At 30.2% G+C, this 25,873-nt stretch overlaps 1 protein-coding gene across 2 annotated transcripts in view; it reads right to left on the bottom strand.

Moving 5' to 3' along the window:
- The window catches only part of LOC116426285 (uncharacterized), a 68,560-nt gene that overhangs the window by 22,627 nt on the left and 20,060 nt on the right, over nt 1-25,873 (bottom strand). For both annotated transcript variants that reach the window (XM_076372849.1, XM_031975018.2), the window contains exons 2-4: nt 18,331-18,573; nt 14,876-15,267; nt 2,232-2,501 (exon numbers count right to left, since the gene is read on the bottom strand). In XM_076372849.1, the coding sequence (XP_076228964.1) occupies nt 2,232-2,501; nt 14,876-15,267; nt 18,331-18,550 (882 nt within the window). In that variant the 5' untranslated portion in view covers nt 18,551-18,573. The remainder of the gene's footprint in view (nt 1-2,231; nt 2,502-14,875; nt 15,268-18,330; nt 18,574-25,873) is intronic.

The following is a 25,873-nucleotide window of genomic DNA, read 5'->3' as shown; positions in this document are numbered from 1 at the left end:
AAAATTAACTATAGGAAATGTTCAAAATTCAATTGAGGCAAGCGGATTAAATTGGAAAAATAATTTTCAGTTAAAATTTTAAAAAATGCCTTTTGACACCTTCGGTAGAAAAAGTGTTAAGATGTTGGAATATTCTAGGTTATTGATATCCTAAAATATTAATCTTTACACTCATGTCAAATGAATCTAGAATATTCCAAATGTACTTAAAATTAATGCATAGTGACGACAGAGTATTTTAGAAAGTGTACAAGTGAGATGGATGTATCCGAATACATATATTGCACGTCAGAATTGATTTTAAGTCATTGTGTTATTGTGCGCTGTACGAATAATTTGTTAGAAGTTGTTTAATTCAAATATTGTTTACATCAATGAAGTTGTCTTTCTCCTACAGCATGTTGATTTCGTAATGAACGGAGTGTGTAATAAATGATATTAGAGTTTAATATAGTAAATTTCAAATCAAATATTTATAGTTGAATAAATTACTTTGGAGCTTTTGCAATAAATAATTATGTAGCTAAATTACATTAATTAATTCATAAATATTGGAGAACGGTTAATATGATATTTGAATAACCATGTAACACCTGAATTTAATATTACACATATATGAAAGACAAATCATTTATAATAAATATGTGTATTTCGATCACTGGATTAATATTTGAAAAACGATCAAACAAATCAAGAGGTCCAATTAATCGACAAAACATACAGAGTTTAAAGCTACATGCACACGATCGTCCCGATTCACACAGCGTGAATGGGAGGTTTGGAAGAATAGAGACGTAAGTAAAGTTCTCTTATCTTTCTCTTTGTGAGACAAAAGAATTTTGTTTCTCCAAAACAATGCGACATCGTGACGGAATCGTATCACTCGTGTGCATAAAACCTAATTGTAACAAATAATTTTTTTCCATGTTTCTGTTATCGTATTATTCTATTTACAATTAATGTTGATTCAGATTCGTTCCTAGAATGTAAAAATCAACTCTGAGAAAAAAACTCAATTTTCATGTCGATAACATTATAAAATTGTAATCGTTATTTAAAAATTTAATATTACATACAGAACAATTTTTTTAGTGGATGAATTCATTTTTTAAAAAACAACTTTGGGGATTTTAAAAGTTACATAAACATATAAACAGTTATACATGAACTGAGTTTCCACCTAATACAGATAAATATGGAACTTTTATTTTATTTGTTCACGTCTATACAATCATTACTTAATGTGTGTAACTGCATTAATTATAAATCATATTATTAAACGGTATTAAATAGTAAATAATGTTTTCGATTTATAATACTGCGAAGTGCAATCTTTCGGGAAGGAAAAACAAGTTTCTCATTAACCCATATTGATAATACACTCGTAAAGTAAAAGACTCGTTAGAATGTAAATAGGAATCTTATCAATGTATATAAATACAAGTGAGTACAAGAAAAGTGTTATATACACACTTGGGAAATAAAAACCCAATATCAATCTCGTAACTATTTGCCTAACGAGTTTCCGAATGAAATGTTGCAATAATATATATTGTATTATATATTTTCAGTTCATTATTTGAATAAGAATTAAATTTTGTACTGATTACAGTAGTCTTCAAAGTATTATACATGATATTATCGACGATACGTGGTAGAGATTTTAAAGGGAGATTCTATATATAATGTCGTTTCTTATTCTACACTATAAAATATTTTTTAATGCCATTTCAAAAATAGTATTAAAAAGTTAATCGAAAAATGAGGGAAGGTTATACACAACGATGATAAATACATCAATGACTAAAAAGTCGTAAGTATTAATTTTTTACACTAGAAGTTAGCATAAAAAACGACATTTCTTTCAATAAGCCCCTAAATATCTACTATATGTAGTCAAACAATCTATATAATTTAAAAATAATTATATTACAACTATGTCTTTATAATGGCGCAATCAGGATGTATTGAATTAAATATTCATTACAGCATAATGTTTTCAAGTTAGTTATAAATATTTTATATACTGAATATATTAAGATATATTGTACAAAATTATTTATTCTATCGAAACAGATTCAAATATCCAAACGATTTTCATTTGATTTTCGTAAATTAACTGTTTCAATATTCCTTGAGCGTTTGTTTACATATGCTTGTAATTAATAATTAATAGCATATATGTGACATTAAGCATAAAAATAATTTCAATTATATTTATCTTTTCGTACCATACTCTCATCTCGTTCTTGTAAGTCATCGTTCATCTGTATATCCGGTACTGTAGGGTCAGTAGATCCGTTATTAAAGCTTGGTTCAGATTTAACTGTGTTTGACGTGTCCTCGTACATGTCCTCTCTAGAAGTGTCTTCCTTTTGAACTAAACGTTCTTTCGACCTATACTCTTGTGGTTCAGTGTTCCTAGAAGTACGTCCAACAGAGACTCTTTTTTGTCCTTTAAATCTTGTTTCCCGTTTGTACATTGGTGGCGGCATACGTCTCTAAAAAATACAAAACAACTTGAAAATAGTATTGTAAAAAGTTGACTGTAAAACTTCACTTCATATTGTTATTCATTTTTCAGTACTTAAGTCGTTGCCAGTAGTTTGTCCTAGATTTAATAATCAACTTTTTCCTTAAATATAGAAGTTATTTTCAAATACAAACTGTGAATCTACGTATTTTAGATGATAGTTTTAGATGATAAAACAGTAAAGTTCATTCTATAGTTCATTCTGTGTATAACACAGAAATTTATAACAAGTAGAAAACTTCTAAACCAGTACTTAATATTACTAATTGATATTTAATATTTACTTATCCACCAAGTTCATATTACTATAGATATCATTTCAGTACCTTAAGGTGATTGTGTAGAATGAAAAATAAATTTAAATTATAACAATTACAAAATAAGAGAAGAATATTTAGTCACTTTATTTTAATGAATATGCAAAGTTCGCACTGCTGATGTCAACACATTTATCTATACTTATTCCTTCTCGTCATTCACTGTTAGAGCAACTTCCTTATAACCGATAAATTTTAGGATACATCGTTAATATGTGACTGTTTGACTCTTTGGCTACGACAGAATTTTGTATCAACGCGTATTTCTAAGAAAGTGTCTTGAAACCATGGAAACACTGAATTGAACTAAATTAAATGAAATATAAAACAATTACATTTATATAATATATAACTAACGGAATGTTAAGCGAACTTTGTTGCAATTATTGTGAATAACATTTTACGGGCGCCTATAGGCGTTAACAGTATACCAAAATCAAGTTTTTAAAGTGTCTTTAGGCGCCAACAATAGCCAAGGGGTTAAAGTCATAATATCTACTTCATTGAACTCACATCAACATTAACACTAACCGTATCGGCACTTTATATAAACCTATTCCATCCATAACTAGTCAAATAATTGGTTATAAAATAGAGGTAAACGAGTAAAACAATAAATTTTTCTTAGTGGAAATATAAATGAAAAAAAGACAAAACTTGAAAAACTAATCGAACAATGTAAGAACGAACAATATAAGGTTGTCGAAAGAAAATGCAGAACTTTACATCAAATTTTAATTAAAAATACCGATCACATGACCGGTCGTGGTACATTTAATGTTAACAGTAAAATTCTATTATATAAAACTGACATATTAAAGGTTCCGGAAAGTAATATAGTTTCTTAAATATAAAGATTATTTAAATTTTATAAATCGTACATGAAACATTCAATCAATGAGATAATCTCATTGCCTACGACATTTTGTCATCTGGAAGCGAGCTTTTGTATGCCCCTTTTATAACAATCCCTTCATTTTCCATTAGAATACTTTTGTATTCAGTTTTTGACATTTTTGTAACTGAAACATTTTTTACTATCTAAAAATTGCTATGGAGATCTAAATGAAAATTGGGTGGGGCTAAGACAGGAGAGTGCGACGGATGTACCGAAGTTTCCCAGTCAAGTTCTCTGATTTTTTGCTGCGTGACTTTTGCAATATACGACCTCGCATTGTCCTGCTGCAGTATTGCACCCTTTCTATTAACCATATCAGGACGTGTTTTTGTAATTGCACTGCTTAGGCGTGTTACTTATTCACAGTAATGATAATTTTTGATAGCTTGTTTGCGTTCCTTATTCCACCATGGGACTCTTTTCTTCCGCCTACTTGAAAGAGTTTTAAGAATGGTTCACTATGCTGCCTCTAAAATAACGTTACAAAACTTCTGTAGTATTTCATCTATACGGTGAATATTACATTTGTTCGGAGGATATAGTGCATCAATATCTTTATCAAATTTTGCTTGAAATTGGGACCAAAATATTTTTAAATTTCTAAAAGAAATTAAAATACTACACTTAATTTAATCAGCCATCCACAACTACGGAGTACACAATACAATCACACAATACAATCAACACAATACTTGCAACATTGATTCGACGATAAACGTCAAACCGAAACAACATTACTTTCCGGTACCATTAATAAATATGTAAGCATGTCAATGTCTTTGGGGCATTTTCTTTAAGTGGTATTTCCATACGGCGTCTATCTATTTTAGACAATTTGCAATACAAAAAATTATTAGGATGTTGTAGATCCAGTTTGTATAGACATTTAATAATTTTTTAAAATGACGCACTGTAATTTCTACACAATAATTTTTGTTAGTTATTAAACTGTTTTATATTTTTCAATGTGCGTTCTGTTTCGATAACTAGCATGACTTACATCGTTATATTCAGGTAGGATGAGAAAATATAAAAATAATCTTAATATGTGTAAAAGACTATCTTGTGAATTAGAATTGCACCCTTTCAGAAAATAGGTTTTTCTTTATCACTTAAAGAAGTTTCAAATTTAATGACTGTCTACTTTGCATGAACGACGTTTTCTTTAAAAAACTTTTAATTCATTCCAGATGAATATGGACATAAATTGTAACAGACTTTGAAATTGAATATACATCGAAAAATATAGAATAAGTAAATATAGGAGAGTAAATATAGAAAATTCCATAAAAATTACAGTATGTCGTCTTGAAACGTGACCAAATACGTACGCGACACAATAAAAGTTTTGATTTATAAATAATTTAACAATTTATTATTTCGCAGAAGCACATCCACTAGGCTTATTTTAATCACTTTTCATTTTCAATAACAACAGAATAATTTAAGTGTTCTATATAAGTAAGACGCCTTGTATACAAGTGCTAACACCTCTCTTGCGTATATGCGTGAACGTGTTGGTGTGTACTTTCGTTAATCACAACTATCGAATATTATTTACTCGACATCTTCAAAATGATAATACATTATTCTTATTTGAAGCGCTTGGATGGGATGTGCTACTCCATCCGTCGTATTTGCCAGATAATGATCCTTCTGATTACGACCTGTTTCGATCAATGACGCATGGCTTGTTTGAGCAGTGCTTCCACTTTTATGAGAATACCAAAAAATCGGTCGAATCGTGGATAGCCTCAAAAGACGAGTCGGTCTTTCGACGTGGATTGCGACTATAGTCAGAAAGATAAGAAAGAGTAGTGGCTAGTGATGGACAATGCTTTGAATAAATTATTACTTTGTCATTTTTGTACAATAAAGCTGCATTTGTACAAAAATATCCTTTAAAATTAATTTCAATTCCAAATATTTACACTTTTAAAACAAAATTTAATAGTACAATACATAATTCATGTATAAAATACTCAACCAATAGATACAAGAGAACGCCATCGAATTTTTCATAGCAGATTATTTTATTTTCTATTAATTGCAAATGTTCTTGACATTCAAAAAGAATACATTTAACTACTTTTTATTTAGATATTTTTTTAACGATATCGCTGTAATGCTGCACATATCTGAATTTAATAAATATAAATAAATAATGCTGATATATACAATAATTATTGAACACATTCAAATAGTTAATTATTCAAAGTATATATTAATATAAAAAATATTTAAAACAAACAAGTTATTACACTTGCATTTCTATGTAATATTATGCTAATTTTTAAAGTCTTTAAATATTATTTATAATTATTTAATATAAACAATTATATGAGTGATAAAATTCTGTTATAATTTTAGTAAATAAATATACTAATCTTTTACGAGCAAATCTCCAATTGGCTGTATGTACTTTTAATTTTTCTGTTATATTATTTTCCCTTTCTTTAGAAGTATTGCATATAATTGAAATATAATAATCGCAATCATGTTTTGGCACTGTATAAATAACACGTTCCAACGATATATAACTTTTCCAGAATTGGAATTCTAACGCATTGAAATGCAATAATACGAACAATTACCAACAATCAAAGTGAAAATATCTTTCTTCACAATATTATATTTGTAATCAGTTGTGGTCTAGAATTTTAAAAAAGTCAGGCATAAAAAACACGAATTGAAAAAAGTCAACAAACATATTCTGTACAAAGCAGTAAAATAATTTTATAAAATTTAATAATAAGTTCAAACATAAAAGATGTCAGAATAACAGGATATAATTTCGTCTACCTAACGCGTTTTTCTACATTACGTTCTATACATACAGACGATATTTCATTAAAGAATTTTTGAGTTTAGAGGAATTCTTCATAAGATAAGATAAACCATAGCGGCGTGGCCTGGTTGTCTTCAAATCAGTATGTAAATCAATAATCTCGTTTCGTACCTCCCCATTATTTAAACAGCATCTATCTATATTGACGTGCAAAAGTTTAGCTACGATTTTATTTTTCTAACATATACAAAAGAAAAGACGTCTTGTACGAATACGCTCAGTCCTTTGTTCTAGCTATTTTATGTTCTCGACCATTATATTTTAAATATTCATCGTTAGAAATACATTTAAATTCTTACATTTCAAAGAGCACATATTTTAACGGTATTACTTTTTCACTGCCCCTCCCTGCATGTACAAAAGGAGGTAAGACATTAAAACGATCTGAATTTTACTTCGAATATTTGGTTATATTCACATATTTAAATCATTTATTTATTATTATTTTGTAATAAATTGCAAAGAAATGAAGACTACATGAAAAAAATTTCGAATATTTAAACTAAAACTAGAATATAACAGTTTACAGTAATTTCCATAAAACGCACCTTAAAAGCATCATATTTCACTGAAACTAAAAAGATAGTGAAAAAAATGATCACTGATAAACTAAAAAAAAAACATTAAAAGCTGAAGAATTTAAGTGGTATGTATGATTATACATTGATTATTATCAATAATATTATTAAAAAATAATATTGCACACATGGTACTCCAATAATCCCTTTTTATTCTTTCATATATAATTTTAATTTTATCTACAGGTAACTTTCCTTTCAAAGTCAGTTGTCGTAAACGAATCACTGATTAGTCGACTTATCAAAGATTAGTAAAAGGTATCAATCACGATCATTAAACGAAAAGAAACTCCGGATAAGAAATGAAGTTCACACGACATGAAACGAACCCATAAATAAGACTATTCATATGCATGTTTATATTTTCTCTTGCGAACGCTCGAGAAGACCTTATGAGTAGCGAACGCCAAATTTTATCAAACTTCACTCGCAAGTTGACTGAACATTTACACTCCTTTTTGGCTATTATCCAGTTACGTAAGTATTATATAGAAATAGAAAGAAGTTCTCGTAGGAATGCGAGTCTGAGTGGTCAAAATAGAGAGGGCACGGCTTTCCTCACACAGATTGTCGACATTGGCATACCATTTGTCAGACTTTCTTGAATGTAAAGATAGGCGGTCCTATCGAGAAACTTCTTTTACCCCTGCGCTGTCCCGGAGTATCGTCCGGAAAGAAGACGGAAGCGAGACTAAATGCGACGAAGTGAGATGTAACGATAGAATACAAAATTCTCCACAGTTCCGTATCACTCCGTCGCATTCGGTCTCGGTTCCGTCTTTTGTTATTGCTGCGCGCCAGCACCGACCATGTGCCGAACATCGGAACTGGAAGAGTCCCCTTGCCTCCCTGACTTATCGTACACGTGGGGAGCCGCCAACTCTTCTAAGCCGGAGAGTACAGTGTGTTACTCATGGTAATCAAGTCGGCCTGTGGCTCAAAAGTGATGGGGGCAAGGAGACTCGGATGCACGCTCCACCTCAGCTCGCGGATCGGCCAATAACAAAAACACATTTTATACTATCTAAAAATTGCTGTGGAAATCTAAATGAAAATTGGGTGGCGCTAAGACAGGAGAGTGCGACGGATGTACCGAAATTTCCCAGTCGAGTTCTCTGATTTTTTGCTGCGCGATTTTTGCAATATGCGACCTCGCATTGTCCTGCTGCAGTATTGCACCCTTTCGATTAACTATATCAATTAACTATTGGGACCAAAATATTTTTAAATTTCTAAAAGAAATTAAAATACTACATTTAATTTAATCAGCCATCCACAACTACGGAATACGCAATACAATCATATACATAGATAACATATCTGCGTAATTTAAACATAGTTGCCAATGAGCCAATTAGATTGACGCAACTAAAAACATACAACAAAGAAAAAGGTTGATAATAACGGTATTTGCGGGCTTTAACAGCTCAACATGAAAAAATTCCTTGCAAATTCCACCATACGCACAACACTTTATTCTCATGAATATTTGGTTTTGGAGTTCGACATGCGGGACTTATTTTCCGTATAACCACACCTTTCCAATTTTTGAAGTATAGTGCGTTACTCATGGTAGCCAAGTCGGCCTGTGGTTCAAAAGTGTGGGGGGTAAGGGGACTCGGATGCACGCTCCACCTCAGCTTGCGGATCGGCCAGTAACAAAGACGTGTTGAAACTAATTTCGCCATTACTGTCGGACCGAGCGTTGCGAATGGACATCTCGCCCAGCCCCTCTTCACTTTTGAGCCACAGGTCGGTTTGACTCACGTGAGTAACGCACTGTACTTCTTTCTATCTTTATATGGTACAGTTCGATACTCGGGCCGTCTCGGCTTTCAACATACGGTCATTATTGGCGTGCGGGAATAACAAAGGACGGAACCGAGGCCGAATGCAACGGAGTGAGCCGGAACTATAGAAAATTTTGTATTCTATCATTACGTTTTACTTCGTCGCAGTCAATCTTGCTTCCAGCCTTTGTTATTGCTACGCGCTAATAATTACCATAAGTCGAAAGCCGAATGTTGTGAGTGGAAAAGTCCCCTTGCCCCGGTGCACTTTTAAACCTAGGGTCGGCTTGGCTAACGTGAGCGCATGATTATAGTAAGTATTTACGTTTGTACTGTAATCTCTCGCCCACTCAGCTATGTTCCTCTTTATCTTTGGTTGTAAGATCAACAGTACCTCGCCAACCAATGAAAACAAAGGCGAAGTAACTTTCATTTATGATGGCACTCCTGAACGTCTCAATGGACTCTTGGATTGTGTGACGTTGTGCGGAAAAATTGAAGTAATCGATCGCATATTCTATTGTATTTCTATTGTATTGTATTTTATACTATCCTCAACATTCCTGCAACGAATGCAGGGCCATTATTATACACTTAGCCCTCGATTTATGCGGCATTCAAACTACACGACTTCTGTGTAAAGTTCTTCTGTTGAAGAACAGCGGAAGAACTTCCATTCAGCACTTGCATTTCATTTTAATACAGTCAGGTCAGGCGAATGCAAAAATTACATTAATTTTTTTCTTGTTTTGTGAATTACATATGTAATATTGTTGGATTAACGAATTTTTATTTAAAATTATGTATATAATTTTTTAATTTACAAAAAAGTAAATAATACTATTTCATATGGATTTGTTAACTTTCTTACATGTATATTCCTTTTCAATTTGAATTGTGGATTCGATTTGTACGATTTGAATTTACACGACATTTTTGGGGAACCAATTTATTGTGTAAATCGAGGGTTAGGTGTACAAATGTAGCTATTACGATATTATTTGTTTATTCAATTGTACAATTACGTGTATGTGTAATAATTCGATATGTATATTTGAGAATAACACGCACTTTGCGATAATTCGTTAAATATCTTCGGTTAAACTAACAAAGTAACTTTATTAGTAAGTTCACTAGCTCCAGAACGGACCATCCTGCTTTTCTTTGCATTCTCCTCTCCTCTCCTCTTATCTCACCTTTCAATTATCTACATCTACAGTGACGAACACAAGTGTAAATATATGGCGCTAATCTTAGAAAGCAACGTAATACTTTAAATTATCTATTAAAGTGAAAAGGATCAATTAATTACAAGCTACACCTGATAAATAGATTGCAACATTATAGTTCTATTTATACCAAACATGTGCAAAGTATTTGAAAAAAAATAAAAAATAGGTTTGATCTTCACAGTTTTGTCCATTTTCTTTAACTTTGTTTTCTCTTAAACTAGTACACTTGGTAATAACTTATGTAGATATAATTTATAAAAGTGCAGTATTCCTTTTGTGTTTTATCTTCAATTTGTAAATATTTTATAGTCGACTTTTGTATTTATCACGACCATTTTGTAGTCAAATTTATGTATATCTAAATTCGTGCTAGCCATTTAGCTATTAAAAAATTCTGATTTGTAAACTAGTTTTTCATTAGAGAGTATCAGTTTTTTATTGTTTCGGTTAATAATATACGAAGTAATTAATAACATATTCAACACTGTCCTTTATACATAAAACAAAAATTCTATGGAACCAGTACCCTTATGTATAAAATAATTCCATCATATAATGAAACTATTTCTACTATATAATTTGTATTTAATTTGAAATATATGGTTTATTTCATTTGATGAAAGCTATTAGGTACTGGAAAAAGTTTCTGTGCGTTCTTAAATCAAAATTTAAACACAGAGAACGTTTTTGTAAAACAATCTCATTTTATTTGCTACCAACGGCATGAACATGACTTGCTGGTAATACCAATTTCCTCCATTAAAATAGTGAAATAGTCACATTTTTCAGTATCTAATAATAATATCGAAACATTCCATATTTTTCATACTTTACGTGTTTCTATTTGCTGATTTTTGTAAAAAAAAGCAACAAATAATTTATTTAGTGCCATACATATATAAAGTTCTTGAACTACAATTCTCATCGTTTTCAGATATTTTGATCGACGATGTGCAATTTACTTCCAATACATTTCTTAACCCTAGTAGTACCGGCAATTTTAAGGCCACGTTTTACCGGCGTAAAGCCACCAGTAATATACCTGGTATCAGTAGTTCACCATTTTTCAGGAAAACATAAAAAATTAGGTTTTTAAATGTAATAATCTTTGGATAATGGCATGGTAGATCATCTATCGATCCGGCTCCGAAACACTTTTACCTGAATGAAATTGTTTATCGTAAAAATTAACAATTTATTTCATTGGCGTTAGTTGTATGCCTCCAATTTCTAATATGGAATTAACTTTTCTTCATTTGCATTTGTCCTTTTACTTGTAATTTGTAACAGTCGTTGTAAATAAATGATATTAAAATAATCACCTTTAGTGTTTTTGGTTTTACTATAAGTGGTCAACTAGGAACTAACATATGGTGAATTGGTAGTTTCTTCGTTTTAAAGGATGGTCAACTTCTGACGCAGGTATTGAATTCTTAAAAATGTCTATAAAATTTGGATAATATAACTATTTCAAAAAGGTTTGTTGTGTTACCTAATGTACGAAGTCCAAACAGCATTTTCACGCATTAAGTCTCTCTATTTAATAAAGGAGCAACCGTTTGCGTAGAAAATTCACGTAGAAAATTTTACTTAACTGGTCAACTATTGGCGTTTTTACCTTATTTTGAACTTATATTTTCTTATTTTATCGTTTTTTTTTATTGCTAACGAATGTTATGTTAACCAAATGTGAACAACGCAAAGATTGAAAAAAAAAATAATCAACAGCTGAGGGTACGAACGGATTTACACATGGTAAGGCAAGAGTTAAGAAAATTGATTCCTACTTATCTATTCCCTACATTTTTGTAACTATTTTACGATACACTTCACATTTATCTGACGCCTACCGCAGCGACTGTTCCTTATCTCATAAAGAAATAATATTTTCAATTTTATCTTCACGAGATGACTTCATTCTATATTTATTGCTCTCAAACAATTCTATATTTGCTATTCTATACACTTCTAACGAAACGTACAAACCATTACATCAAATACCCAATCATTTTAACACGTTACATAATATTAACCATGATCAATTAATAGTATTCAATCAGTTGAAGTTACACAGCTGTCCCTCCATTTACGCGGAATATTCGTTCCACAGCGGTTTAATTTACGCGAATGAAAATCACGTGCAAGAAATAATAACATTGACATTTCAGGAGACAAAAGTAAATTTTATTTAATGTCACTGAATTAAAATCGCGTAAATTGATATCGTATATAAACAATATCGCGTAATTTTATGATTTACCGCATAAAAAGGTATCACGTAAATGGAGGAACGGGACGCTGGTTTCTCTATAAAATTCTCTACAATGTTAATTCTATGTAAGATTAACAAATCTAATGCAAAATGTCATTTTCCACTTTATTCAGTGGAATGTTTGTCAACACGTTGATATTTGGAAACCAGAGTTTTGATTTTTAAATCCGCTGTTTAAAATTCAGTTAGCTGTAAGGTTGACTATAATATCTTGCAAGGAAATAATGTTAGGAAATGAATGCTTTAACAAAAGTAGTTTGTTATGAAGGAGGGTGTTACGTGTTATAAATAATTATTTTGTTTCTGGATAGTAAGGTGGATATCAAAATCAATTAAATTTTTTTAAGTAAAATACTATAATTTTGTATACTTTCATAAAAAACTTTTTTAAAAACACATTTCATGATAAACATGTTTTCTTTATCTTCAATTATTTTTGTTGCATTTTTCCGGATTCTATTATGATTTCTTTTTATAATAAATCAGTACAAACTTCCGTCTGCATTTTTTAAATTACTAGCGGTTAGGCGAATTCATTGAACTGATATTAAAGTCATGACTTTTTATAGAAAGCCATACAACAACGAAAAATTGAAAGTCGAATTACATAACGTTCCCAATTATTATATCGTGCTGCTAATTCTACGTGACTGAGGATTGTTTGTATTATTTCTAGTGCGTTCAAATATTATAACAATATTTTTATTGTCGATGGTATTGGTTTTGGTATCATTATATGTCGCGTATGAAATTCTACACTAACTTCATGATAAGATAAACGTTCATCACCACGTATACCATAATTCTACTTCTTTCAAATGTGAAAAACATTTTTTAATCATACTATTCTTTTCACTATATAAACCACAAAATCTGTTGCTAACTGCTTAAAAACATGTATTAAATTGACCCTGTAATTGTTACCGGACAACGTAACTAGTTTTTGTTTACATAAAAATAGTAAACATATTCAGTTTATTTTACTCGAGTTGCAGACAAGATTAAATTGACATAGCAGGTCGATAGGACACTTTCGAATATGTGGTTATTCTTCCCAAAAAACTTCTGTTTCTTAGTAATTACACGATTTTCTATGAAAGGTCTTCGTTAAAAGATGAATTCGTTTTAATATACATTATCATAGTATGTAGAAAATCTAACATTCTACAATATTTGAAAAAATTAAGTGAATTTTAAAATCTGCCCCACTAAACCGGATACACAACAATCAAATCAGAAAAGAGAAGAATGTTCCCAACAAGTTTCTTCTCCATCAAATAATATATTAATCGCATAAATAATGTAAAAAATTTTAGTGTACCTCTACCAAAACAGAATGACGGATTTTAAACACAAATTACAGAAATACCAAAACATTGAGTAAGCTTATAATTATGTTTATCAGTATATAAAGCCAAACATGTACACAAACAAGAACATTTCATCATAATATTTATTATAATCAATGAATTGTAACGATAAAGTTGGTTTGTATACCTATGTAGAAATAAAAAAAAGAGAGAAATATTTCTAAAACTGCAGAAAAATCGTAGCAACACACTGAAAAAATACCTAATACTATGAGCATTATGGTCTAATTTTCACTGTATGTACCTGCATTTATGTGGTCGAAAACACAGATAACTATGACTTAAACGTCAAGGCCCGGAAATTGCACTATCCTCAAATTTACTTTATTAATATATAAAAAAACGAAGTTCACACTTGCAAAATGACATAGATTATTCGATTTAAATTTATGAAGAGTACGTAATACTCTGAATGGTCTTATATTTTTGGGATATAACTATATAATGTAAATGGAAGACTGTAATGGCAACCGTAATACGTGTTTGTGCGTGCTCTTCATGAATTTCTAAGCAAAATATACGGTTTAGTAACGAATTGTTCGAATCATTTTCTTCAATATTTAATTTTTCATTTTTCAATAAATATTTTGTTTTTAAATTAATGATAACTTTATCGTCTTCTCTTATCGCATTTCTAAAAACGTTCGATACATGAAACAAAAAATCTAACCAGCTAACTGCATTTGACGAGTATACGCACCATCTTAAAGCGTAAAATGGTATTAATTCTTTCAACGATGAATTTGTTATTTTTTCAGATAAACATGTAATTCTTCTTTTTTTGTTCTAGTTTTTCAATAAAATATGCCCTAGGTGCATTCGTTCTGCGTTTTACGAGTATTCACTTCATTTCTTTATTCTATTGCGCGCAAAATGAGAGATCTTTCAAACTAAATTCCACAGTTAACACGCTAAACAGAAAAAAAATGTTGCTTTAGTACCAAAAACTTAAGCAGGCAATAATAAGTGTTACGAAATATTCATGTAAAGATAAGGATAATGCCAATATTATTGAATTTCTAATGATGTATACTTACAATTTGCGTTTCCGATGATCGTAAAGGTTCGTCGAACGCATCTTCGTGCCCGTCGATCACCATTGGATCGTCCTCCACTTCGATTTCTTCTACTTTAATGTGATCTTCCAACGATTCCACGGAAGACTGTTTCGGCAGGAAAGGAATTACGGAGGGCTCCTTCATGTACTCGGTTGTGTGAACCCTCGTTTCTATGTGACACCGTTGCATTCGCGTTTCGACTCTCGTGTAAGGACTCCGACTGTTTTCTTGATTCCTGTGGTCACCCGAGAGACCACGAACTTCCAAATCCGTCGCGGTTTTTATTAAGGAAGGCAAGTGCTCCTCCGCGACGTCGATGGAACCTCGATACATAAAATCTAGAAGACATTCCATTTCTTCAACCGCCACGCCTGGAATTTACAATGTTTTGTGTAAATATAAAAATTGTTAATGTACGAATTTCAATAGTACAAACACTAACAACAAGGTAACTTTTGTCATATGTACAAATTAACGATAATATTTAGACAAATTGAATAATAGTACATTGAGTCTCGTTCATTAGATTAGGTTTATATGCAATAAGACAAAGAAGAATAGTAAAATAATGTCAAAGGTATTTTCTATAATTAACTATATACTGAAATAGAGTTATGTACAATTTAAAACAGTGAAAAAAATAGTAAAAGAATTGCCATAAAGTTGTATACATTTGAAATTTAAAACATAAGAAAAGAAATACGTAATTTGAATAGTTACTATTAGACTATAAATTTTGTACGTTTTTTACATATTATAGAAAGCTTTACAAGAATTCGAGGATGTTGGTAACTTACTTTTAACTCCTTATCTTATAACATCGTGTCAGACTCGTGACAAAGATTTCAAATGGAATTTAACACATATATATATTCTCTCGAATTCAAATTAAATATTAGTCTTCTGTTATCAATTATTACACTTTAGAGTTTACATATACATAGAGTATACCTGAAATATTCCTATTTCTTCCAATAAATAATTAACGACAAAGTAGTTCTGTCAATCATAGTGAAGGAGTAAATCGGAGAACAAGGGGTTAATTAATTAAGTTCTTAAAGCAAAAAATGGATTACTATTTAAATCCTACTTTTTATTTAATTATTTTAGGTCTAAGTCTAGTTATGATAGATATTCGTGTTAACTTAATTTGTTTTTAATTATTAGACTTAAACGGACGAAAAATCGACTTTTTTTAAAGGATTCAGATAGCATATTTGGGCACGTGTCCACTCTGTGTGAACAGCACTAGAGCGCTCTATTGTATAGACGTAGACCTGTTCTTAGCTTATGTTCCCCTTTTTCCGATTTATAATTTGTAGCACGCGACCTGCTGTCTGTCACTGTAACCAGCGTCTCTCAATCTACAGTGTACTTACAATGATAATAAAGTCAATGTATTGTACAAACGATGAATATAACTGTTAATAATTAATGAACAGAGTTATTAAAAGGAAGAAAAGGTATTTAATTTTTCAATAATATTTACAAATTCCGAAATGTAATTAGAGTAATTATACGGACAAAGGGTCTCTTCGCAAATTTCAATGACTTTGAAATACGTTATCGATGACGTGACTAATTTTCGCTATACATATTACAGTATATACCACCGCACGATCTTACAAGAAAAAGAAACTTTGTGTGTAAGTAGAGTTGGTCAAGCCTAATACATCGCAATTTTTTTCGTGCCGAATTTCACTTTGACGGGGCAAAACCAGTCTTTGAAAAGAATGAAAATTTTTCTTTCCCGCGGATTATCTGGAAAACGGTAAGAGATAACGATAAACAGTGTCAACAAAAAATACATTGTTTTTTCACGCCCATAAAATTGTAGCATAAAATTTTCAAATAATTATTTTCAAAATCTAAATTTTGAAAAATTTGAATTATTTTTAAATTTTAGTTTGTAATTTTATAAACCTGGAAGAACAATGTATTTTTTGGTGAAACTTTTTTTCGCTATCTTCTTACCGTTTTCACGATAATCCACGGAAAAGAAAAATTTTCATTCATTTCAAAGATGGTTTCACCTCTTCAAAGTAAAGTTCGGCATGACAAAAAGTTACAATGTTTTATGCTTGACTTACTCTATTTACACACAGTTTGATAATTCAAGAATTTTAGGGTTCAATACTTTTCCTTGTTAATTCTTAAGATAATACGTGAAAATACATTTAATATTACATGCCCTATTCTGCAGATTCTTTTTGCGGTTAGGAGTCGGTCTGTTTTTATAATCTAGCCGACCGACTGATAAATTTTGTACTCGTGTTATCATATCGTATATTTTATCATAAATAGTATTAAATCAAATATACAATTACTATATAATAGCATGCAATTTTGGATAAATTTATTGGAAGAGGACTTCTTTACTGATTTCGATGATTTTTAAGTATGTCGTAGAAATGGGTATTGTGAACTACATCTTTCTCTTACAAAAATTTTGGACTCTTTTAGGTTTCGAAATATTCATAAAAAACTTCCGGGGTCAGGCTGACTGGATTTTTTACAATTATGACATAAAGATTTGCGCCACTGACCTACTAATTCCCCTCTCTGCTATCTACCTGCAACTCTTTGTTATAAATATTAAGAAACGATATTAATGAATTTTTCTTACGGCAAGTTTACTATTTAATGATACATTGCTTTTCGGGGTTAAATAAATAAATATTTCTTAATGAAACAAATTAGCAGAGGGGCCGAAATGTCACCTGCTGAACTGTACACTCTCAAATATGATATTACAAATTCTGGATTCACTGAGATCAGTGAGTTTTACCCTTTAGGAAGTATGAAGTACTATTTTTATATTGGAAACGAAGGCGGTGGTAACAAGTATATGGAAAAGTTGATCAAACCGATATCCATGATAGCATATTTCAAGGTCATTAAAATTGGGGAGGTGATCCATTTTTTAAATAACTATCACGATTAATAACAATCATCATAATTATCATAATTAGCACCGTATCAAACCTCTTATGACTTTACTACTTTATTTAGTATATATTATCTATATTTTTTCTTACATTCACATCCTGCTTGGCAAAGGAATTTAAAAGTTATTGTGCCTCTTGAGAACTAATTATTTAATTACATAAATAATTTCTATTATTTTATGTTTTACTTTTTCATATTAATATTTGTCCATATAAATAAGAATATTTTTATTGTAACCGTAAATGTACTTTTACATTTTAATATTGGTGATAATCAACTTTAGCGAAAGATGTTTTAATATACTAATATTAAAAGAAACATAAAATAATTCTACTTAATAAAATATTAATATCAAGCAAACCAATGAATTCTAAGTCGAACTAAATATCGAAAGAAGAACAGAAAGTAATTTTACTATTAAAGAGGCACATAACAGTTACCTACGTTTCTAGGAGACATATAAATAGCTGTTACTTACTACCCACCTTTTAAAATAAGAATCGGTTGTTCACCATAGTGTTCTTTGAAGACTCTTTCGAAGTAAGGACTACATGCTGCCAAGACCAATCTGTGTGCTCTCAGCATACCACCCTGGCAGGCTAAGGTCGTGTCAGTCAAAGAGCCACTTTTATACAGCCCTTCAAACAATCCGGACAAGTTTGCCAGGTGATTGTTCCAAGTAAGATTGAATGTCTTATCACCCATTATTGTAACGCTTCAGGTCTCCTCTGTAAAAAATAGGAAAAAGTACTTTAGAAGGTAGTAAAAGTACTTTGTATTATTTTAATATTTCTCTATGTGAGATCGGTAATCACACATATCATAAACACTATTAAACAGCAAATAATTTCAGTAAAGAAGAGTACTTAGACTGCAACTGCAGATGTAATGAAGTAAGTAATGGAACTTAGAAAATACTACAGTTATTCACACATAAAAAAAGGATTTAATCGTATATTTGAATTATATGTATATTGCATTTTTTAATAATATTGTATTACTATTGCTATTACTATTTACGAAAATAATATTAAAATATTTATAATTTGTGCAATTACTAAAATCTTCACTTTTGATTGTCAGTTACTTGAAAAATAACATTGAATATTTGTCTAGAAATTATCAACTTTATGGTTCAATATTAAGTGTATATGAGTATTGTATCATTTATGGAATCCGAGGATGTACAGAATTTCCTATACTTGGTGGTATAATCAGAAAGAATGTGATTCTACATGAAATAATAAAATCAAAACTTGCAGTAAAATGTGTTTATTACCTCTTAGAAGATCAATCGTTAATACTGGCTAAACTAAATACGAACAAAAGTAAAAAAAATAAGCATTTTTTATGTAAAATCTTGTTTCTTAATTCTTGTTTTTTCCGAAAATTGATTGAATGCAGGTGAACTTTTGAACAATTTTTAAAATTTATTTTTTGATTTATAATAAGATTAATCTGAAATGAAGATATTTTATTCTATACTGTCAATTTGAGCTTTCATATAGAACTCTTTTACTAGTTATAACATAACTTTCGTATAACTTTAACTGTATACACTTCATTAATCAATTTCAAACTCAATGAAGGAAGTCAAGAGTAGGTAATGATAATGAAGAGCAGAGTGTGTTCAGTTTATGAATTTGCAAAAGCTAATAACTATTGTTACAACTGAAGTGTCTATTCGAAATTTTTTAGTCCATATTTCTGAACGTATGATGTCTAGGAACTTCCAGAAAAAAAACTAGATAGAAAACAGAAATTCGTTGTACGTATTGACATACTTACATTTAATTATAATAATTACAAAAAAATAATTTTATAATGGTATACGAACATTATAAAATACTACAAATGACACTAAGATATGTACTACATTATTTTAAGTGGAAGGTTAATACGACATTGCATTGAAATTTGTAGCTTTTTTATTCATGTTATAGCATATAAGCATTTATGGTGATTAATGATTACCAAACTGAAGTTTAAAAAATTACAAGAAACAATTATGACAAACTTTTGTATTCTACGTGCGAAAAAAGTTACGCGATCTTAACAAGAAAATTACCCTCGTTAAATATTGTGAACACTTAAAAAACTACTTAATTGCAAGTTGGATTATCAAGCATAGTGTTCAATATCTAGTGGCAAATAAAAAAAATAATATTATGCTCCTTCTCGTGTAGTTTTGAAAATAAAAAAGAATTTAGAAAAGAAATTGAATTAATATTCAATTGATAAATTACTTTCATCTCATTCAAATTTTACTAAATTACAACGCATGAACAAAATGCTTTAAATGTATTTTTCTTCAAACGCATCAGAATTTGTTATAACAGAGCTAAATAAACCTATGTACTGGGCTATAATAAATTAAAAATAGTTACAAGCAACAGTTGACAATATAAAGGACATTTTATTAGAAATGTTTCTCTTATTTTTGACATTAGATCTACTGAGCGTTTGATATCATTAATATTTAACGCTTTTAAGATATTAATAATTGCAAAATAAGAAAACCAAAAACCGCCATTTTCATGAGTATGGTAGTTCTAGTGTTAAATATTTATAAAGATCCACTAAAAATCTAATATTAATTGAGGCATTATTGCGCAGAGGCATTAAAATCAGACAGAATATTTTATTTACTTTAACCCTTCGTGAACAAGAATTTTCTGAGCTTCATATTCTCTCTATACATAAAAAGCTAAATTATATAATGAAATTTTAAATATTAGGAAATAAGAAAACCTCACACCAATCTGTCTTTATTTGAATAATAAGATTATTCATTTACAGCTTTCGATTTCAGATACCAAAGCTCGATGTCACTATTACAATTCGACTGCAAAGAGAAAACTAAAAATCACTACCATGAAAATATACAACTTTTCAAAAATATACAATTTTGTACAGCTTTTTGAAAATATACAATTTTATATAGCTCTTTTAAAATATACAATTCTGTACATCTCTTGTAAAATAAACAATTTTATACGGCTCTTTTAAAATATACAATGTTGTACAGCTATTTTAAAACATACAATTTTATAAAACTCTTTAAAAATGTAGAATTCTGTACAGTTCTTTTAAAATATACAATCATATAGAGCTTCTCTTCTGACACATTATGCAACTTAGAAAACCTTGCAAGTCGCTTGGAAATAGTGGACACTCCTCTTCTTCTTCTTTGGCTAGCAAGTCATCGTTGTCTTGTAGCAAAAGACAACGAGAGATGATGCTAAGTGAACAAAAAGGTGCAACATGGGCATGAACAACATGCGTTTGATTACACAGAAGTGCGGTACAGTTCGTCCGACTATTGTTTTACTATTGCTCGCGTGTTAAATATCTTCCTCTCTATCTCTCTTCTCGCACTCAACTCGTAAGTTAAACCTGATGACGCGTCCTTCGTAAGGATTCACTGAGGAGAATGCGAATACATAAATGACAGAGTGAGACAAACTATATTCGTGTGGACAGTTTCACAAAGGCTCACTTACTTTCGTTTGGTCTTTTACTCGTCGCTATGCTAAAAGTTAGATAATTACTCGAAAATCAGTTGCATCGAAACGGAATCGAGCCTGAATGCAAATATAGCTCGAGCCGAACGACAGAGTTTGCCGAATGTAAAAAAGAACAGCGCGATAGTAAAAGATCCGAGAATTAAAACAAACATACTGATAAAGTAATACTAATACACTTTTTCATTTTAAAGTTTTATAGAATGAAACGTCTACCATTTAATTGTCAGACTTTTCTGAGTAATATGTGATCGAACATGATGTAATTTGCAGCATACTCGCTTATTTAATCAATAATAATATCTTATTTTCTCCTGCCTATTAATTCTTCAAAGACAACGACCAATACCTGCCTGGTTTCTATCAATTATTTTATATCACTTTTTCCTTCTTCCTTTTTCTTTTAATTGCAGAAACTAGAATAAATGAGAATTAAATAATAAAAAAGGAATAAAGGCACTGGGAACGATATTAGAATCTATACTCTGGATCGACGTCATCCTTGAAGCATTAAGTAAGTAGATATAATTCAAATTTTATCATGTTTAGTCTTATATTCATTAGAAAAGTTTTATAAATATGTATATTCCAAATTGAAGCAAAAAAATGTTAAAAGTATAAAGCAAAATAAAACACATATAATTAAAAGTTTAACTGAAAAAACTTAAAAGTACAAATTTTTCATCATTGAATTAAAATAAGTCTGGTCGATTCTCGACTACGAATATAATTGTACTTCTTGGCCGTTGTGCTTCACGATATGCCACATAGATGCTTCCCCAATGGCGGGGATGACCACCGAGCAGTTACAAACTTTTACACTAAACAGTTATTCAACTTTTACCGTATTTCTCTTTCTCGAAGTCCTGGCTACTGTTGAATAATATTACAATCCAATGGGAATAAAAATGAGACGCTAAGAGGATCACGTAAAAATAACGTTTCAAAGAGAACTTCATACATGCTGTATCATATACTGTCAAATTCACTTCAAGATGTCACTTATTTGATCTTGTTTCGAAGTTATAATCATTTTTGTTTTTCAATAATCAGCAATTGGTTACCTTCATAGAAAATCAAAATGTGCTTGATATCGTCGTATCAAAAAATTGTACTATATTTCGAAAATTCCGGGAAGTACAAAGCATTATTTGTAAATACAATTAGGCCAGATATTCTAAACATTAACACGTTAAATGCCACAAGATTTCACGGAGCAAACTACACGAAATGGAAAAGGGCATAGTATTGAATTATTGAATTGAATTGCTTTACTGTTATTGCACGTTTATATTGTCGAATGTCACTGCACTAGGTAACATTATTTATAATATACAAATGTTTCCACATGTTTTCAAATTACCATTTAATTCAGTGAATTGTAGTGATTTGATTTGGTTGGGGGTCACTGGTGACTCCCATGGCATTCAACGTGTTAAGAAACACATCAGCTTCATATATGCATATTGAATGAATCTTGCGATTAATATACAGGGTGACTTAGTAATATAACGACTTCGAAATACACTTAACCCTCAATTTATACAGCATTCGAATTGCACGATTTCGGTTTAACACGGTTAAAGAACAGCGGAAGAACTTCCATTTAACATGTCAGACAAATGCAAAAATTACATTAATTTAAAAAATTTTTTTAAATTATATATACAACTTGGTTGGATTAACGAATTTTTATTTGAAAATATGCATATAATTTTTTACTTTATAACAAAATAAATAATGCTATTTCATATGGATTTGTTAAATTTATTACATGTATACTTTTTTTCAATTTGAATTGTGGACTCGAATTGCACGATATCAATTTACACTCCATTTTCGGGGAACCAATCTACCGTGTAAATATACTTGTAGATTATTCACTGTAGAAAGAAATATTTCAAACAAAAGTTGCATGATTTGCGAAGACATATATCACATGTTGATGATATCTAAAATCGAATAACTGTGTTTTAAATCATGATCTACCGTTATACATGGAGTTATGTTATAGTCATATTGTCAGAATCGCTTTTCTAATAGAGAAAAGTGGGATAATGGCGATTACTTACGCAACAACTGTAATAAAGTGAAAATATGAGGTACAATATTTATTTTCATGAGTGTTTCATAAATTTAAATTATTTATCTATTCGTACAATACAAAAAATACTTTTATATTTATTTAAATAACAAAATTTGTATAAATAAAAAAGATGTTTTTGTCCACCATTGCCCACACCTACGAGCAATAGCGGTCACTTTATAAACAATAATAATCTGAGGACCGTGACACTTTTTGTATACGAATTCTTCAGGTGAGTTCCATCTGGAACATTCAGAATGGACACATAGGCCATAAGAGATGTGCAAAACCATACTTCATCGTGAAAATATTACCAAATTGAAAGCAAATATGATATTTACTTTTCATTTCGCTTATACTTCTATTATTGATTTTGATAATAAATTAATTTAATAATGATTAATTTTATAAAAGATCAATTTTTCTTATTTTTCTCTCTTCTACCTTAATTTATTTTCAAGATTTTCCTTATCTTTTCCTGATTTTATCTGTTTTCCTTTTTTTCTACCAAATATCTTTTATTTATTGAAAAATTTAGAAATGTAACATACTGCTTTTATCAGCTTCGAATTATCTCGCTTTCTTATTATCAGCTATGAAGCTGAAAAAGGAATGTTTAATGATTTGCCAACTGTTCGCATTGTGTGATCATTTTCAATAAGCTCAATTGCTTTTCAAAGAGTTTCAACAGCCCATTGAGCTTTTTCAATCTTTCTAAACCGTGTTCTTATTATGCAATCAAGTAAAATTGGAATTTAAGAAGAATATGTCTATAACGCAGTAATAAATAACGACGGTCATGTTGCAGGCAAGCGACCATCATTTGTTGTGTATCGTAAAAATTTAAATGAAGTATCAAAATGTATCGAAAAATTCGAACGCAAAATTATTCGTTCAGTTAGAAACTAATGAAATGAAAAATGATGATACATAAAATTCATATTTAGTAGAATACTTCTTAAATATAATTACAATTTGTAAACGCTTGTACATTGATTTCATCAATTTTTCTATATCATCTGACAATACGTTTTCCCATTCTTGTCGAAATCTTTGTTTTAATTCTTTACCATCGTAGGCCATGTTTTACAAACCATGTTTTTTTATTTCTATCCACGTGCGTTCAATGGACTTCATGTAGAGAACTGACAGGAAATTCTGATTTTATGTTTAGGATTGTTATCTTAAAACATGAAATTATATTTTATGCCTAGATTTTCGATAGTTCATACTGAAGCATAGCATAGATGCAAACATAAATACTATTTTAACCAATTAACTACATTAGACGAGTATACGCGTCATCTTACAACTGAAAATGATACTAATTCTTCTAATGATGAATTCTTTATTTCTTCAGATAAACATGTAATTTTTCTTTTTCTGCTTTAGTTTTTCGTTAGAATATACTGTATGTAGATGCATTTGCCCTGCATTTTACGAGTACAATTAGTTAATTGTTTGATTTTATTGTGTGTACAATGAAAGATTTTTAAAAGTAAATTCCATAGTTAATCGGTTAATATATGCTAATACATCCAACGATTCTTGGTATCTTCTATAATGTGATAATTACTAATTGCAGCCACTAACATACAGTCGCATACCACCAGCGACGCGCCTTCATTGGTATTAAATTCCGTTTATGGTATTCCACATTCGATTTTTTGCAAACTTTTATTAGGTACATCATAAACACAAAATTTAGATGCATCAATAAAAATTATGTTTTCAAATGTCTTCTGGCTTATAAAGAAAGGTGTCGAAACGGGAGATTCAAAAAATTATGAAACTTTGTGTGTAAGTAAAGTAAGTCAAACCTAGTACATCGCAATTTCTTTCGTGCCAAGTTCCACTTCGAAGGGGTGAAACTACTCCTTGAAAAAATGAAAATCTAATTTTCCAGTGGGTTATCTTCAAAACGGTAAGAGATAGCGAAACAAATTTAAAGAAAAATATGCTGTTCTATCAAAACTGTTCTCAAAATTCAGAATTCAAAATTCAAAGTTACAATTTTGAAAAATTTTATTTTGCAGTTTTATAGACGTAGAAGTGTATTTTTTTGTTGAAACTTTTGTTTGTTATCTCTTATCGTGTTCAAGATAATCTACGCGAAAGGAAAATTTGCATTTTTTCCAAGGTAAGGTTTCACTCCTTCAAAATGAAAGTTAGCATAAAAAAATTGCAATGTACTGGGTATTGACTAACTCTACTTACACACAAAGTTTCCTTTCCTTATAAGATCGTGCGGTGGTATATGATACGTATAGCGAAAAGTTAATTAATAATTACTCTAATTACATTTTGCAACTTGTATATATCATTGGAAAATTAAATACTTCTTTTTCCTTTTAACAGCTCTGTTCATTAATTATTAAGAATTATATTCATCAATCGTGAGTTGACCAACTACCCATA

This window comes from Nomia melanderi, chromosome 12 (genome assembly GCF_051020985.1).
Source record: "Nomia melanderi isolate GNS246 chromosome 12, iyNomMela1, whole genome shotgun sequence".
NCBI classification, from domain to species: domain Eukaryota; kingdom Metazoa; phylum Arthropoda; class Insecta; order Hymenoptera; family Halictidae; genus Nomia; species Nomia melanderi.
Note: the sequence above shows the minus strand (reverse complement) of the source record. Positions and strands in the feature narration are given on the sequence as shown.